At 40.8% G+C, this 17,036-nt stretch overlaps 1 protein-coding gene across 3 annotated transcripts; it reads left to right on the plus strand.

The window, feature by feature from the left end:
* Positions 1 to 2,912: 2,912 nt before the first annotated feature.
* Positions 2,913 to 16,950, plus strand: LOC122305416 (ketohexokinase-like). 3 transcript variants are annotated; one of them, XM_043117953.1, is made up of 14 exons: positions 2,914 to 3,064; positions 8,648 to 8,879; positions 8,971 to 9,028; positions 9,105 to 9,194; positions 10,404 to 10,481; positions 10,637 to 10,711; positions 11,113 to 11,165; positions 11,812 to 11,962; positions 13,675 to 13,785; positions 14,425 to 14,551; positions 14,702 to 14,799; positions 15,420 to 15,558; positions 16,318 to 16,370; positions 16,468 to 16,950. In XM_043117953.1, the coding sequence occupies exons 1-14, from the start codon at positions 3,037 to 3,039 to the stop codon at positions 16,576 to 16,578; spliced, it is 1,404 nt and encodes a 467-aa protein (XP_042973887.1). In that variant the 5' UTR covers positions 2,914 to 3,036; the 3' UTR covers positions 16,579 to 16,950. The 3 variants fall into 3 exon arrangements, with proteins under 3 accessions (XP_042973889.1, XP_042973887.1, XP_042973888.1); XM_043117954.1 differs by having other exon boundaries at positions 8,648 to 8,850; XM_043117955.1 differs by lacking the exon at positions 14,702 to 14,799 and having other exon boundaries at positions 2,913 to 3,064.
* The last annotated feature ends 86 nt before the right edge of the window (positions 16,951 to 17,036 follow it).

Genomic DNA, 17,036 nt, shown 5'->3' on the forward strand with positions numbered 1-17,036 from the left:
ATATATTTGAGGGATCTCAAACTATCCATCTATTTACCCAAAAAAAAAAAAAACACCCTATCCTAGATGATCTATAAACATATGTCATGATCATGGCCACAAAATGTGTTGGCATGCCCTTGTATGATAAACAAATGAAGATTGAAGAGGCATTCCACATTCATATGCTTTTTATTATTAAGGCGGGAATGAGAAAGAGGAAATAATTCATTCAATTCTTAATCAATAACTACATCTGTCCTTTTATAGACAAAAGAATAAACTAGACTAGACTAACTAACCAAACTATATCTCTAATACTCGCCTCCCCAAGCTGGAGCATAATTGTTAATGATACCCAATTTGGAAAATAGAGTAGAAAACATAGGAAAGCCAAGTAGCTTTGTAAAACAATCAGCAAGTTGATGTTGGGAGGAAACATGAAATGGTCTAATAACTCCAGCTTGAATCTTGTCACGAACAAAATAATAATTGATCTCTATATATGTCGCACGTTCGTGAAAAATAGAGTTAATGGTAATATAAGTGGCAACTTTGTTGTCACAATACAATGCAGCGGCATGAGAATTAAGTACTTGTAAGTTATAAAGTAAAGAAAGAAGCCAAACTACTTCACAAACAGTAGTGGCCATGGTTCTATCCTCTACCTCAGCTAATTATTTTGAAACTGTTGGCTGTTACTTTGACTTCCATGATATAAGAGAGTTACCAAGAAATATACATGATATAAGGGAGTTACCAAGAAATATACAAAAACTAATAATAGATCTTCTTGTGTCATTACATGCAGCTCAATCTGAGTTGGCAAAAGCAATTAAATGGAGAGTTGAATTTGAAGGAAAGTACAATCATTGGCCAGGTGAAGCTTTAATGTACTGCAGCACTCTATAAGCAGCATGTAAGTGAGGTTGTATAGGAGAATCCATGAATTGATTGAATGTATGAAACACCTCTCGAATAATTCTCTTTCTATTTTGCCTCATCAACATTCTATCTTTTCCATCAAAAAAATTCATAATTTCACTCTTGGTCTTGATGATTGGATAATTGATATTGGTTCTACCGATTATATGGTCCATTATGTTTCGTTACTCACCTCTTATCAGCCTGCTCGTAACTCGTTTGTGAAATTGCATAATGGAATTTCTGAATGAATACATCTGTCATTTTATATACAAAAGAATAAGCGGGAAAAAATAAATTTAAACTAGACTAGGCTAACTAACTAAACTATATCTCTAATAATTATCCTGATTTAACTGAACACGACCTCGGCAATCTTCCTCATCAGCTTATTAGCTGGATGCTTTACGTATCTCCTTTTTGTATTACTAAGAAAGTGTCAATGGTTTGGTTATAAGTTTTCTCATGTCAAGTAGATCTAATGTTTTGTAATCCTTCGTTGCTCTTCTTGTGTGCCTGAATGTATGCTCGGTGCAATAATCACGTGTCCAAACAATAGTATGCTCAAAAGCAATATTATCAGTGTTATGAACTTGAGTAGATTACTGATGACAACATGCGAGTTGTTCTTTTTCTTATTAATTTGTCCCCTCCAATATGCAAGTCTTCAGCTCCGGTTAAATTTTTCTTCAGTCACTTTCTATTTCTGATCTTTTCCCTCTCTAGAATTTACTTTGGATTTTCTTGTTTTTTTTGTTCACATGAGTGCACACACAGATACTGCTACATTTTCCTTCATCAATCTCAACAATTGAGAAAATTTGAAATAATGGGCTTGCATGTATGTTGGCCCAGAATATGCAATGACTGGTCGTCTACTTGTTAACAGTGATGTACGTATGCAGCTATGGGATTGTGCTTCTTGAGCTTATCATGCGAAGAAAGCCTATGGACATGAGAATTGGGTAACTTGGGCACGGTCGTACTGACCACTAGAGATGGTTTGGAACGGTTGGTTGATCCTTCTTTGGCCAGAAGTTATGGCTAAAGTGGCAGCTGCCATTACTTCCGTGTGTCTTCACCCTGAGGTGACTCACAAACCTCTTTTAAAGTCTTACGGGTGAAGTTGTCCAAGCTCTAAAACTAATATACAATGACAATATACAATGACACATATGATGAGACTTGTGAAGATGTATGTAGTCAAAAGGAATCTTCTGCTCGAGAGTCCGACTTTGAAGGCGATTTTGCCTTCAGATTGTAGTTGGGGGAATGCTAGTGGGATCAGTCGATTCACCCCTTGATCTACTTATGGGCAAGCCTTCAGATAACTTGAAGGGATGGAAGACGGACCGTTTTCGACTTTGAATTTGGTTGGGGATGAGACATCTCTAACAATTAGGCCTGGAACAGATCAACCAGATTAGTCCCTTGAGAATTGTCCGGAGTAAGGCGCCGCGTTATAGAACTCACAGGAAGTAGGAGTGAGCATGGAAGATTGCTTTCAAGGCGTCTTTGGAATGATGAGTTATGGGTTTGAGATTTCTTTCTAGACTCGTGAACTGTACAATTTCAGAGGATCAGAGCTTTCTTCAGTTATAGGTTGATTGGTGTAGTTTAGGTGTATAGGATTTCTGAAGTTTCCATCTTTGGAGACGAGAAAAATTGCTTCTGATTTCTTTTTTCCAAACATTAGTTTTCTCTAATTTAACCATAATTTAATACTAATTGGATTTATTCTTTCTTATTCATCTAAATGTTTTTAATTAAATTTTCATTCGATTATACAGATAAGATGAAATGAAATAAAAATTAAAAATTGAATGAAATATTATTTTAATTTTAAATTTTAAAAAGATTGAATTATTTATTATATTTTAATAATTAAAAATTTAAAAAAATTATAATAATTAGATAATAATAAAATGATATAAGATAGATGTTGTGTTGGCCTAATTGTAAGTACCTTCCAATTAATTAAAACTTGATAAATGGCTGGCATCCTCGTCTTACCCAATCTGGTTTCTAGTGGTAGTCAGATACTCTAGCTTAAGGGCCTGTTTGGTCTTTGGAGTTGCGAAAAATCGGACTCCTCCTTCCAAACACAATGACGAGATTACGCTTTTAGCCACCATGAGATCCCATGACAGCCACGCTTGCGTTCTGTCACGGACTTAGAATTTCTTCACTCGACCCGTGCGGCCTTAGGAGGCTTTCTCTCCCACAAAGCTCCTAAGTAAGCCTTCTAAAGGACTCAAGACAATAGAGAACAAACTAGAGAGAGAAGATAGAGAGAGATGCTCTAGAGAACTTGTTTCTCTTATTGCTTGGTGATTTATACAAATGAGAGCCACTCTATTTATAGGGAACTCTTGGTACAAAGAATGGTTGGGATTGTGACACTTGTCATCAATCCAAGGGTAAAGAAGTTTCTAGATTGCTACTCTAGAATTGTCTACAATGCCCTTTCTAGAACACTACTCTAAATTGTCTATAACACCCCTTCTAGAACACTCCACACAATTCCACAAGAATACAAAGGACTAGGAGGCTTCTAGAAGGGTAGGAAATTCTCTAGAATTTCTAGGTGGTGACATTCTCCCCCACCAAACTTCGCGACGTCCTCGACGCGGTGTCTTCATGGAACCGTCGGATGTGATCTTCAAATTGCCACAACGACTCCTTTGGTTCCCAAGTTGTCTCACTTTCGGGCAATCCCTTCCACTTGATCAAGTATTCTTGGCGTGGCATATGACTCTTTCGCCTGATGACACGGTCCGCCAAGATTTCTTCTACTTCTTTGTCGAAAGTGGTAGTTATGCCCAATGGTGCACGCTTGGACTCTCCTCGGGTTGGCTCTTCTTCATCACCATGGTAAGGCTTCAAGCAGCTGACATGGAAAACTGGATGAAGTTTGAACTTGGAGGGTAAGTCCAGCTTGTAGGAGACCTTCCCCACTTTCTTGATGATTGGGAATGGTCCCTCATAACGCCGTACAAGCCCCTTGTGTAGCTTTCTTGTGAACTTGTGTTGGCTCGACAAGATCTTTACTAACACCAAGTCGCCTATACGATATTCTGCGTGCCTCCTCTTCTGATCAGCCCACTTCTTCATCTTCTTGGTTGCTTTGTCTAAGTAGGAACAGGTCACATCCAATTGCTCGTTCCAAGACTTAGCAACCTTGAAGGCTGTCGGACAATTCCCCGCGTAGCTTGTCTCCAATGACTGGGGAGTAAGTGGCTGCTGTCCCATTACAATCTCAAATGGGCTCTTGTTTGTGGACTCGCTCCTTTGTAAATTGTAGGAGAATTGAGCGACATCCAATAACTTGGCCCAATCGGATTGGTTTGCACTCACAAAGTGCCTTAAGTACAACTCCAACAAGGCATTCACCCTCTCGGTTTGACCATCTGTCTGAGGGTGAAAGCTGGTAGAGAAATGTAGGGCAGACCCCATAAGCTTGAATAGTCCTGACCAGAACTTTCCTGTGAAACGAGGGTCTCGATCACTAATAATGCTCCGTGGTAAGCCCCAATACTTAACCACATGCTTGAAGAATAATTTTGCAGTTTCTTCAGCTGAGCAATCTTTAGGAGCTGCGATGAAGGTGGCATACTTGGAGAATCGATCTACCACCACAATGAGGGTACCGCAACCCTCGGATTTAGGTAGAGCCACTATGAAATCCATGCTCACACTCTCCCATGGATGTGAAGGAATGGGTAGTGGTTCTAGCAGTCCTGCAGGACTCCGATTCTCCACCTTATCTTGTTGACACACAAGACAGGTCTTCACAAAGAGTTCCACCTCATCTCTTAGTTGAGGCCAATAGTATGAAACTTCCAGCAAAGCTCGAGTACGTCGTTGGCCCGGGTGTCCAGCCCACAAGGAATCATGGCATTCCTTGATAAGGTTCCTCCGTAGGTTTCCCCACTTTGGAAAATAGATTCGCCGCCTGATGGTGTAGAGAAGACCGTCCTCTACCCAGAACCTCTTGGTTTTCCCTTCCTTAGCCATGTTCACCAAGTTCTTGGCTAAGGGATCATGCTCCATGCCTTCACGGATCATGTCAAGTAGCTCCCCTTGAGCTAGAGTGATCGCAGAAAGCTCGCCCTTTCTACTTAATGCATCTGCAACGAGGTTGGCCTTGCCGGGTTTGTACTCCAAGACAAAGTCAAATTCTGCCAAGAAGTCTTGCCACCTAGCTTGCTTTGGGCTTAGTTTCTTCTGACTCTGGAAGTAACTAGTGGCAATGTTATCTGTCTTGACCACAAAACGGGAGCCAAGCAGATAGTGCCGCCAAACTCTGAGGCAATGGATGATGGCCGTCATCTCCTTCTCCTGCACGGTGTATCGCCTCTCAGTCTCATTGAGTTTGCGACTCTCATATGCAATAGGATGTCCGTCTTGCATGAGAACTCCCCCTATGGCAAAGTCTGATGCATCGGATTGTACCTCAAAAGGCTTGGTACAATCTGGTAGGGCCATGACCGGTTCCTCCGTGATGGCAGTCTTCAGATCGTCAAAGGCTTCCTGACACCTTGATGACCACTCCCATGCCCGGTTCTTCTTGAGCAAGTCAGTGAGGGGGGATGCTCTTGTAGAGTATCCCTTTATAAATCTTCTGTAATAATTGACAAGCCCAAGGAAGGATCGGAGCTCGGTAACCTTAGTGGGAGGATCCCACTTCTTGATTGCCTCAATCTTCCCCTCTTCCATGCTGAGTTTTCCCCCTTTGATTTTGTGGCCAAGGAAGTGGACTTCGTTTAGTGCAAATGAGCACTTCTCATTCTTGACACAGAGTTGATTTTCCCGTAAGACACGGAAAACAACCCTTAGATGCTCCACATGTTCTTCAAGGGTAGAACTATAGATGACAATATCATCTAGATAGACTACCACGAACTGATCAAGATAGGGATGAAAGATCTTGTTCATGAGCGTGCAGAAGGTAGCTGGAGCATTTGTGAGGCCGAAGGGCATCACTAAGAACTCGTATGCCCCATAGCGAGTTACACAAGTTGTTTTGGCTTCATCTCCTTCCGTAATTCTTACTTGATAATATCCCGATCTTAGATCAAGCTTGGAGAAGTACTTTGCATGGCCTAGTTGATCAAATAAATCAGCAATCAAAGGAATAGGGTACTTGTTTTTTATGGTTACCTTGTTTAGAGCTCGGTAGTCGATGCACAGCCGCAACGACCCATCATGTTTCCTTTGGAACAACACAGGTGCCCCGTATGGTGCCTTGGAGGGTTGGATGAATCCGGCATCAAGTAGCTCCTTTAGTTGCCTCCTTAGTTCTTCAAGTTCTGGAGGTGACATGCGATAAGGGGCTTTGGCGGGTGGTTTGGCGCCGGGTTCCATCTCGATCTGATGATCCACCTCTCTCCTAGGTGGTAGTTGCTTGGGCAACTCTGGCGGCATGACATCCTCATAGTCACTGAGGACCCTTTGGATTTCTTTGGGTGGAGGGGAGGAAATCTTCACTTCACCTTCCTCCATAGAAGCCAAGTATGACACCTCGCCCTTCTTCCATCCCTTCTTGAATTGCATGGCGGATAGAAGTTGGGTGGTGTTTGGCTTGGACACGGTGGGTATCATGCATGGACCCCCTTCCAAGATGCACACCGAGTTATAGTGGGGAAGAGACACTACATTGAACTGTCTCAAGAATTCCATCCCCAACACGATGTCAAAATCATCCATAGGAGCGACCGAGAAGTCCACCGTGCCTCTCCAAGTGCCAAGTTGTAGCTCCACCCCGTGAGCTACGCCATCGAGGGGTTTGGCTTCAGAATTCACAGTCTTCAGCCACCCTTGACCCTTCTTAAGAGGAATCCCTAGCCGTGTGGCCTCTTCCTTCTTAATGAAGTTATGAGAAGCTCCTGAGTCGACCATGGCGTGACTCTTCTTCCCATTGACTAGCACCTCTACAAACATCAAGGATCCATCCTTGGTGGTTGGCTTCGTGCTTGCCTTCAGAGAGTTGAGAAGTTGTAGACACCCCAGGTGCGACTTCTCTTGAACTTCCTTCTCCTCCAACATAGCGTTGAGGGCCTTCCGCTTAGGACAATCTCTAGCCCAATGTGGGCCGTTACAAAGGAAGCAAGCATCCTTTGGCTTCTTGTCCTTTGAGTAGTCCTTCTTGCCCTCCTTTGATGTTGAAGGCTTGTCACCTCGGTCTTTATACTGTGGAGGCTTGAACCCCTTTGCTCCCCCACCCTTAGTGTGATTATCCTTCGAAGACTTGGGCTTTGAAGAGTTGTCACTCTTATGGTACTCAAATTCTTCTAAGGTCTCTGCCACGGTCAGGGCGGTGGAGATGTCGTTGACTCCACGACGCTTGAGTTCTTGAGCCACCCAAGATTTGAGACCGTCGATGAAGTTGAAGAGGAGATCTTCTTCACTCATGTTTGTAATTTGAAGCATGAGGGCAGAAAATTCTTCAACATAGTTGCGGATAGAAGAAGTGTGCTTCAACTCCTTCATTCTCTTCCGCGCATGAATAGCCACATTCTCGGGATAGAATTGCCTCTTGAGTTCACGCTTGAACTCTTCCCAAGAATCAATGGAGCAGGTACCCTTCTCTATCTCACTATGCTTCCGACGCCACCAAGTACCAGCAAGATTAGTAAGATAGAGGGAAGCAGTACGTACCTTGACACGCTCGTCTTGCATGTTCAAAGCTTCAAAGTAGCGCTCCATGTGCCACATATAGTTGTCAAGTTCTTTGGCATCCCGCTTGCCATCGAACTCTTTTGGTTTGGGGGTATCCACCCTTGGTGTCGCCATCATCCCAGCTCCGACGACGCCCCCATTGGCCACTGCACGCTTGCATATAGCCCAATCCGCCTTGGTCTCCTCTAGACCGACGCGGTATTCCTCCATTTGCCCCTGGAGTTTCGTTAGCTCCCCCAAGACCCGGTCTTGGAAAGCAACGTTCTCAACACGTTGTGCTTCGATGGTAGGTTGGATGGTGCTTAGAATGGACTCCTTGAGCGACTCGGATTGTCCTTCCAATCCTAGCTCCTCCATACCTTGCTCCACGATGTCAAGCCGGTCCCTGACATCCGCTACTGCCACCTCCATCCTGGTCACCGTGTTGTCGAGGGTGCTCACCTCCCTGTGAGACTGATCCCATTCCTCGATCTTGGCCAATATCTTGGCCATGGCCCTCTCGATCCCATCGAGACGAGACTCCATAGATGAGCTTGAGTCCTTCGACCTCTTGCTCTTTCTTGTCTCCTGGACCTCCATGGTGATCTCACTTGGATCCGCCATCCTAACTTGGTTGGCTCTGATACCAACTGTTACGGACTTAGAATTTCTTCACTCGACCCGTGCGGCCTTAGGAGGCTTTCTCTCCCACAAAACTCCTAAGTAAGTCTTCTAAAGGACTCAAGACAATAGAGAACAAACTAGAGAGAGAAGATAGAGAGAGATGCTCTAGAGAACTTGTTTCTCTTATTGCTTGGTGATTTATACAAATGAGAGCCCCTCTATTTATAGGGAACTCTTGGTACAAAGAATGGTTGGGATTGTGACACTTGTCATCAATCCAAGGGTAAAGAAGTTTCTAGATTGCTACTCTAGAATTGTCTACAATGCCCTTTCTAGAACACTACTCTAAATTGTCTATAACACCCCTTCTAGAACACTCCACACAATTCCACAAGAATACAAAGGACTAGGAGGCTTCTAGAAGGGTAGGAAATTCTCTAGAATTTCTAGGTGGTGACAGTTCGCTCTCGCTCTCTCTCTCTCTCTCACGAGTCTCTGAACTCCGCGAGTAAAGATGCTCTCCATATCCACGATTGCCAACGCCACGAGGTTCGTGAACGCGCTGAGCTCTTACCCACCATCTCCTTGTACTCTTCCTCGCTCTTCAATGTCTCCCCAGACAATCTCTTTCCCTGCCTTCTCAACCGTAACCCACCCCACCAGGTCTCCCTAGTCTCTTTCACTCTTGTAATGTACGGTTGCGCCTCTTCTATCAATTATCGTCTTCATTTTCGAGACATGCATACGTATTTGTGTCACATCCATGTGCGTGTCTTACTGCAGAAACTTCCAGGTCAAAATGTCATCCGATTCGCTCCCTCCACCCGAAAACCGCATCGTTGTGCGTTCCTCTCTCTCATAGATATAATGTTTGTCTAATTATATATCTAATTTAAAGTGGAGGTTTATGCGAGCAGGTGGGATGTGGAACGGTTACGGTGGATTACTTGGCGGCAGTGGCTGCGTATCCTAAGCCCGACGATAAGATCAGAACCACAAGCTTGAAGGTTCTTTCTTTTCGTTTTTCTTTGAGAAATTAAAAATCTGAGATGGAAGTTGATGGGGTCAATGCTTATCAACTATTAACTGCATAAATAAAGCCGTTATTATGCGCGGCAACCGATTCTGAATTGTTTAAATACAGATCATTCTATCAATGTCTATCTTTAGGGAATATTACAATTAATTCCCAAACGACCACCACTTTCAAAAGCATGTAAACTCTAACTACTACATTTGCCATTTTTTTAATTGGCACCGAGTGTTCAGAACTAAGTCCCAACTAATCCCGGTGGAGCAGAGGCCCTCAGCTAGGAGTTCAAGACTTCAAGTGAAAATTCCTCCAGTTTGATGGCTCCTAGAAATTCTTTGCACCTCAGGGTTCGAACCTTTGACTTGTAGGGAATATACCGCCAAGATCAAGATTCTTACCACTTAAGCCAACCCCTAGGGGTTTACTAAAGTTGTCATTTAACCTTAGTTTGCAAAATAAGTTGCAATTTGCATCTCATTAAGATATGACTGGCGGAGAAAAATAGGTGTTGTGGTATAATCTTTGCGGTCGGGTCTTAATGAAGGATATATATTGCAACTAATGTTTTTGAATTAGGAGCCAACAACTATGATATTTTATCATCATTTATACAATCATTTACTTATTGAAAAAAAAAAAAAACAACTATAATAGTTTATAGGTCATATTACAAAATGAGTGCAGTTTGAAAGTCATATTGCAAAGGAATGATAGTTTGAGGAGTTAAAGTATAATTTCTCCTTTATATTAATATTCTTATCTATGCATATATTTGTACACACATATGGACTGCTATAACACCCACTTATTGTATTTTCTCGGACTATATTTTTGTGGACAATATTATAAGAGAATTTATATGTTTGTTAAGACCAAATCAACGATGCCGAGATATTGTGAAATACTTGCCTTTCAAATGCTTAAAACACTAGTTTGAGTCAAATTAATTATATGAGTTATAGACCTCATAGCTCATTTGAGCTCAATGTTAAATGATTAGTTTCAGTCCTGAGAATCCTGAATACCAAAAACAATTTTGTTTCACTGCATTGGTTGTCCACCCAGGTACATATACCCACTTATTTTTTGCTGCTGTATGATTAATAATGTTAACATAGCAAAAGATAGCTGGTAAGGCAGTATTGAAGTTGTTGTAACTATGTTTGGATGATTGGTTTGTTAGGTTCAAGGGGGTGGAAATGCCGGGAATGCATTAACCTGTGTAGCTCGTTTGGGCTTGAAACCGAGGTTAATTTCAAAGGTTTCATTCTTATCCCTTTTAATTTCTTTTGTTTCAGCATTAGTACCACCTTTTCGAGTTGTCCATCTGCCAAGGTTTCAGGTTTTTCTGACTAAATATTCTTTTTATTATATATATTTTAATTTTTTTACATGCTTGTAGTTTAAAATCACTAGGTTGCAGATGATGCTCAAGGCAAGGGTATATTGGGCGAGCTAGAAGCTGATGGTGTGGATACTTCTCCTTTCGCGGTTAGCTTCAGATGATATATCTATTGGTATTCTTGACAAAATATGACTAAATCTATTGGTGTTCTTTTTTTGTGGTTGTCAACAATGTATACTCAATTGGTGATCGTACTCAATAGATTTTCCTTTTAGTGACTTTAGATATTCAAATTAATTGATCCATTGTGTTGATTACTTTATTACAAGAGGCTTGCTTTTATATTTCTTGAAGTGTTGTAATATGAATACCATTGTTTTTGTCTCTGGGTATCACAATTATAGTTAACATCCATCAGTTTTCAGTATTATGACTGGGATTTTAATGCCGTTCTTTTGCAATTTGGCAATGACAAGTAACACTGAACTGCTATGTGATCTTGCATAGTTGCTTAATCCGCTTTTGACTCATTGTGCCTTGTCTGCAGGTTTCTGAGGGGGGTAATTCACCGTTTTCCTATATCATTGTTGACAACCAAATGTGAGGGCGTTTGCCTCTCTCTCTCTCTCTCTCTCCCTCTCTCTCTCCACCCCCCCCCCCCCCCCTTCTCTCTGAGGGACCTCTGTTAACAAAATGAAAATTTGCTTGCTTCAAGATTAAAAATGGCATGTTCTTGGAAACTATAAAATTATGGATAAAAGAATTCTATTAACTATTTTACAAGGCTGAGGGATTGACCTGAAGCAGCTTTCTTGTTTACAACATGATCTTTGGGGGTTTATCTGTTATTGTAAAACTCTATTGATTTTTGCCAATATTCCAAACAAAGTTTACCTATAGTTCTGAAATAAAGGTTTTGAAAATGCCATCTGGACAAGTTTTATTCATAAATGTTATGGATGTACTAGATTTTAGATATGTTCACTTGAACCCCTCTCTGTTTCTTGCCTTTTGGTGTCTTCAAGCATCCCCATTTGGGAACAAAAATCTTTGACCTTCCAGGGTCCTTGATGTGTTTGTACATTCATAGATTCCTTTTGTTTTTTTTTTTTTTTTTTTCTTGGCTGCTGAAACCATATGTCATGATTTTAGAAATTTTTTCTTGTATACATAAAACTAGTGAACAATACCGAGGTCGTTTTGGAGTTTTTATTGCCAGTTGATTAATTGTAAGTTAAGTTTTCAGGAAAACTCGTACTTCTATCCACACCCCAGGATATCCTCCAATGATACCAGATGACCTTTCCCGAGCAAGTTTATTGTCTGCATTAGATGGTGCGAGCATTGTCTATTTTGATGGAAGAGTGCATGAAACTGCTTCAATTGTTGCACAAGAGGTAACATTCATTCCAGATATCCTACCATAAGATCTGATGACCTCTGGTACTTCACTCCTAGTCTTCATTTGTTTGACGTAGATAGAATTATGAAAGCTTGTCCTCATGATAAGTTACAAAGTGAAACAAGGAAATAATATGCTGCCATCCTATGATAAAGGGATAGAAGATGTAATCCTAAAACTTCTACATTGTCTTCTCAAAATCCTTGAGGCTTTGATCGTTCCCCTCCCTCCAAATGCACCACGTTATGCAAATTGGGTCATTTTACCAAAAATTTTTCTATGTTGGCCACCAAACTGACCCTTTCCGACACTTGAGAAGATCCACAACCCATCAAGTCGTCACCCAGTCCAATCCGAAAAGGTTAAAAGCAACTTGCCATAAGGTAGTAGCCACTTCACAATTGGAGAACAAGTGATCCACTTCTCCATTCTTCTTACACATATGGTGCTGGTTTATTATGTTTTGAGAGCTGCTTGAGATACAAATGGATCCCACAAAGGTATCACACACATTGATGTAGCAAACTAATAGTGTACCACGTGCCCCCCCCCCCCCTTTTTTTTTCCATCTCCCTCTTTCTCCCCCTCTCCGTGCTCTCCCCTCCTCTCCTTCCCTCCACCGGCCACCAACAGAGACCATGCGGCAGAGCAGGGCATGTCGGTGCTGTGGATCAAGGACGGGGAGCTTGCTACAACGGATCGCGGTGGTGCGGCAACATTATCGCCGATCTGAGCAACTAAGCAAGAGAGAGAGAGAGAGAGAGAGAGAGAGAGAGAGAGAGAGAGAGAGAGAGAGAGAGAGAGAGGCGGCAGATCTGGCCAGGACGGGCTGTGGAGCGTGCAACAGCAGAACCGCCTAGCCATGGCAGAGATGGTCCTATCCTCGACCGTTTGGCGTAGCAGTGCCCAGTCGCACCGAGGAGCAGCAAGGGTGCCGGCGGCTACCATGTGGACCGTCAGCATTTTCTGTTCCCAGAGCAATGCCCCTGAGCATGGTGCACGGCGGGGCAACGGTGCCGGCATTGGAGATAGGGCACGGGGGGAGGGAGAGAGAAAAAAAATTGGGGGGAGAGAAAAGAAGATGGAAAAAAATAGAAGAATCCGTGTCACACTTCCAATGTACCACCTCAATGTGTGGGATCCCTTTATGAGATCCCTTTGTGTCTAAAGTGTTTTCCTTATGTTTTAGCTTGTGGCTACATAGATTTTCATTTTTAAAACGCTAAGTTCAGAAGTTGGTTTATTCACTTTGTTCATAGTAAATAATATAAAATTTTTGTTATTGATCATTCTCCCCTTTAAGGAAGATTGCAAACTCATCATGCGAAGTGGTTAAAATCAAGATACCTGCTAAAAGGAGTTATATATGGTTAGAAAATTATAAAGCTAGCTAGTTTAGGGGAATTGGTGTGAAACGTGATTCCACATGGCTCTATAGAGTATATATTTAATACTCAAACCTGAAAGCAGTTCCAGCTTTTGTTGTTGTTTCTCTTTCTCTCTTGTAGGCTTAGCATCAAGTTATGCTGTTTACTTCTCTTTGCATGTTCAATTTATCACTTAGGTGTTATTGAGATTAGTAAACTTCTCTGTAATTTCACACACACTCTCCTTTATTTTTCTTTTTCTTGCTTCCATCTTGGACAAAAATAAGAAAAATTAATATTAACTATTGGGAAATAATTGCTAATTGGGTTTTTCCCATAGGCAGTTCGCAAGAGGATACCCATTTTAATTGATGCAGAAAGGGTAAGAGAAGGGTTGGATGATCTCCTGAAATTAGCTGATTATGCCATATGCTCAGCAAAATTTCCACAGGCAAGTTGACTATTCTTCATAAATTTGTATGGTTTGTAGGCTATGATTGTTGAGGCTACTCATCAGCAAATTATTAGGTTTGCACAGATGTTGATTTGTACTAACATTGCATCTATGGATCATTAACTATTTTCTTGAGTTAGAGTATCCGCTCACTTTTGAGGTATCCATTTAAGGAAAAGAGAGATCCAATACATATTTATGGCCATATACTTATATTCTATATAGAAATCACTAGTAATGAATCTGTTTTTCTTTTCTTTTCTTTTCTTTTTTTAATTTTTTTTTTAATTTTTTAAATTGCACTTTATTCATCTTTCCAGAACTTCTTGTACTATCTGTATATTTTATATCATCTATCTGTGACTCTGCAAATGTTTTGTGCAAGGTTTCGTGTTGATGCGATTGTTATGCTGATTATATTTGATTGCATTCAAATATGGAAAAATATTTTTGCTCCACGTTTCAGTTTTTGAGTTTGTAAGATCATTGGGCCCGTAAGGTTGTACTGGTTACTTTTAAAAGCACAATATATCTAAGATCTCTGCTCTACTATCCTTGGTGATTTTTTTTTTTTTTTTGATGAGTAGTATCCTTGGTGATTTTTAAGGGCAAACATTGACTTCTTGGGTGTGACAGGCATGGACAGAGGCACCATCTGTTCCAAGTGCTCTTGTTTCCATTCTATTGAGATTGCCAAATATCAAATTTGTGATTGTGACCTTGGGTGAAGATGGATGCATAATGCTTGAGAGAAGTGTTGATGGCAAGTACACAATCATCTATTTCTCAGTGTTGATGATGAAAATGATATGCAAACTGTAGTTTCAGTTGCTGTCTTGGAATTGCAAAACTTTCTTTGTTTGATTCGCTTTAAATATATACATGTTTTTATTGTACCCCCGTTTTCTGGCAGAGGGTCCCGAGACAGAAGAAATTAGTGTAGACATCTTATTAGAATCATTAAAGCAGCAAAAAGACAAAACCACAGCTATCCCAACATGCATATCATCGGTAATATTCTTCCCGATGAACTTCATGACCTTTAATTTACAGGGCTGGTTATTTTCTACTTTCTATGGTTTAGCTGTAATCTATTGTGGGAGAAAAGACAAGTTGAGTGGCATGAAGTTCACCTAATTTCTGTCAGTTTTGAGATAAGTTTGGCTTGACTTAAAAATGCCTATGCCAGGTAATATGGACCCAGGGAATTCACCAGCCCTTGCTTGTGGTCCACCCAGCCAAAGGGAAATCTTAATTTTTTTCATTGAACCGTTTTCTGGCAAAGGGTCCAGTAGGAAACAGTTATCCCACACTGGTGCTTGAAAGCATGAGACTTTTACCATTGTAACAGTCAATAGCCCCTAAAATCATTATGGTCTAATTTGGCCTAATTGCATCTTTAGATATTTAACTTAACCAAAGAATTGACTCTAAATTAAAACCTAAATAAACAAGCACGTGTTTTAAGGAACTGAGCATGGCATAGTTAAATACGTGAAGTTCTTATTTAGCTTTTTTGGAAATTCTGACATTATTGACATATAGTTGTTTATTAATCGGGTAGAATCCCAGCCAGATTAAATTTAAGAGTTGATAAAGATTTACTCTTCTTTTTTCTTTCAATTGCCCAGTCAGTGACAAGATTGAGAGCGAATGGGATAGGTACAGTATGTGGGAGGTTATTTCTGGGAACGGCCGAGAAGATTCCGCCATCAGAACTTATAGATACAACTGGTGCTGGGGATGCATTTATTGGAGCTGTTGTTTATGGTGTGTGAAACTTTCACCCAATATCTATTTTTCTGAGGGCTCAGTCTCTGTATGCATATGCTTGTGTTTGTGCCTGTCATTTCTTTTCAATAATGCTTCACGGATCATTTGTTTGTGTAGGTTAAATCATTTTACATTCAATGCCAAGTGGCCAACAATTCAATTTGCAATGTTAAAGTTGCTATTGTTTCTTTTTTTTCTTAACCAATTTATGACCTCGTGTTTGAGAATAAACTACACTACCACATGCTGCTCATAGAAGGTGACGTCAGTTTGATTTAGTTCATGGTCATGTGAGGCTAGGAGCAGGACTCAGTTGATTATTATGTTTATAAATGTTGAATCAGTTGTACATACAAATGTCCATTCTTCTTCAATGAGACAAGTTGTCTGTCTCCCAGATTTTTTAACGTTCACATCGATTTTGTTTTTCTGCCAATCCAGGCCTTGCGTCACCCAATTCAAATAACTGGTCCTGATTTCTGAATGGATATAATTAAAGTTGATGCCTCAGCAAAATCTATGTTTTCCATCGTCCTCTCTTAACAACTATATGCCTCTTGTTTTATAGCAACCTTGTCAGAGCATCTCATTAACTAAGATTGTTTATCCCCGCATGGCATAAAAGTCAATCACCTTTCAAAATTGCTTGCCATTGTATCCACTACTTGCAAAGCTTCATGGCAGCTGTCTCTCTGTATATTTTTTTTAATTGACGGAAGCATTGATGAGTTTCATAATTCTTCAATTTTCTTGTAGCCTTATGCGCCAACATGCCACCAGAAACAATGTTGCCATTTGCATCTCGGGTGGTAAGTAGACTTATTTCCAAGGGGTTAATTAATTGAAATCTAAATCTGTTATTGGTTTGGAATGGCAATTGCTAAAAACAAATTGTGCTGATGGCAGGCAGCAGCAAACTGTAGAGCTTTGGGAGCTCGAACTGGTCTTCCACACCGCTCGGATCCACGCCTGGCATCTTTCTTACATCAGAGTTCCCAAGTGGTAGTCACATCTTGAGCAAAGCGAATGAGAAGCTTGGGATTAAGCATGCAAGATGGGCTTCTCCATCCCAGTTGTTTATCTTGATCTACACATGAATTATGCCATAGTCCCTTGTACAGGAAAAATAATATATAAATAAGTGGCGATGTGCGAGTTTAAATTAGAAAACAACATATGTGGTTGCATGTAACTGTGCATCTGTAGGGGTGGATTGATCCACTGTTTTTTTTTTTATGCATTTTCCTGGTATTATGAAAAGGATTGAAAAGTGGGTCTCACTTTCTTTAAAGGGACTTGCACAAATGATTTTATTTTACCATTAATTGTACCAAACTTAAGTTTTGTAAGGTGTGATTTGTCAAACAATTGAAGAGAAATTTCTACTTATCTGTTTCGTGAATAAGAGCATTCATGCCGATGAACATAAAAGATAGCACTAATGCATTATTTCAACTTGTTTTTGGGCCTTTTGT

This window comes from Carya illinoinensis, chromosome 3 (assembly GCF_018687715.1).
Source record: "Carya illinoinensis cultivar Pawnee chromosome 3, C.illinoinensisPawnee_v1, whole genome shotgun sequence".
Lineage (NCBI taxonomy): Eukaryota > Viridiplantae > Streptophyta > Magnoliopsida > Fagales > Juglandaceae > Carya > Carya illinoinensis.

Bases quoted from the DNA above. Each gene is read 5' to 3' on its own strand.
- LOC122305416 (XM_043117953.1), top strand. From the start codon at position 3,037: ATGAGATCCCATGACAGCCACGCTTGCG. The intron at 3,065-8,647 runs TTCTGTCACGGA...AGGTGGTGACAG, and splicing joins CCATGACAGCCACGCTTGCG to TTCGCTCTCGCTCTCTCTCT. The intron at 15,559-16,317 runs GTGTGTGAAACT...ATTTTCTTGTAG, and splicing joins TATTGGAGCTGTTGTTTATG to CCTTATGCGCCAACATGCCA.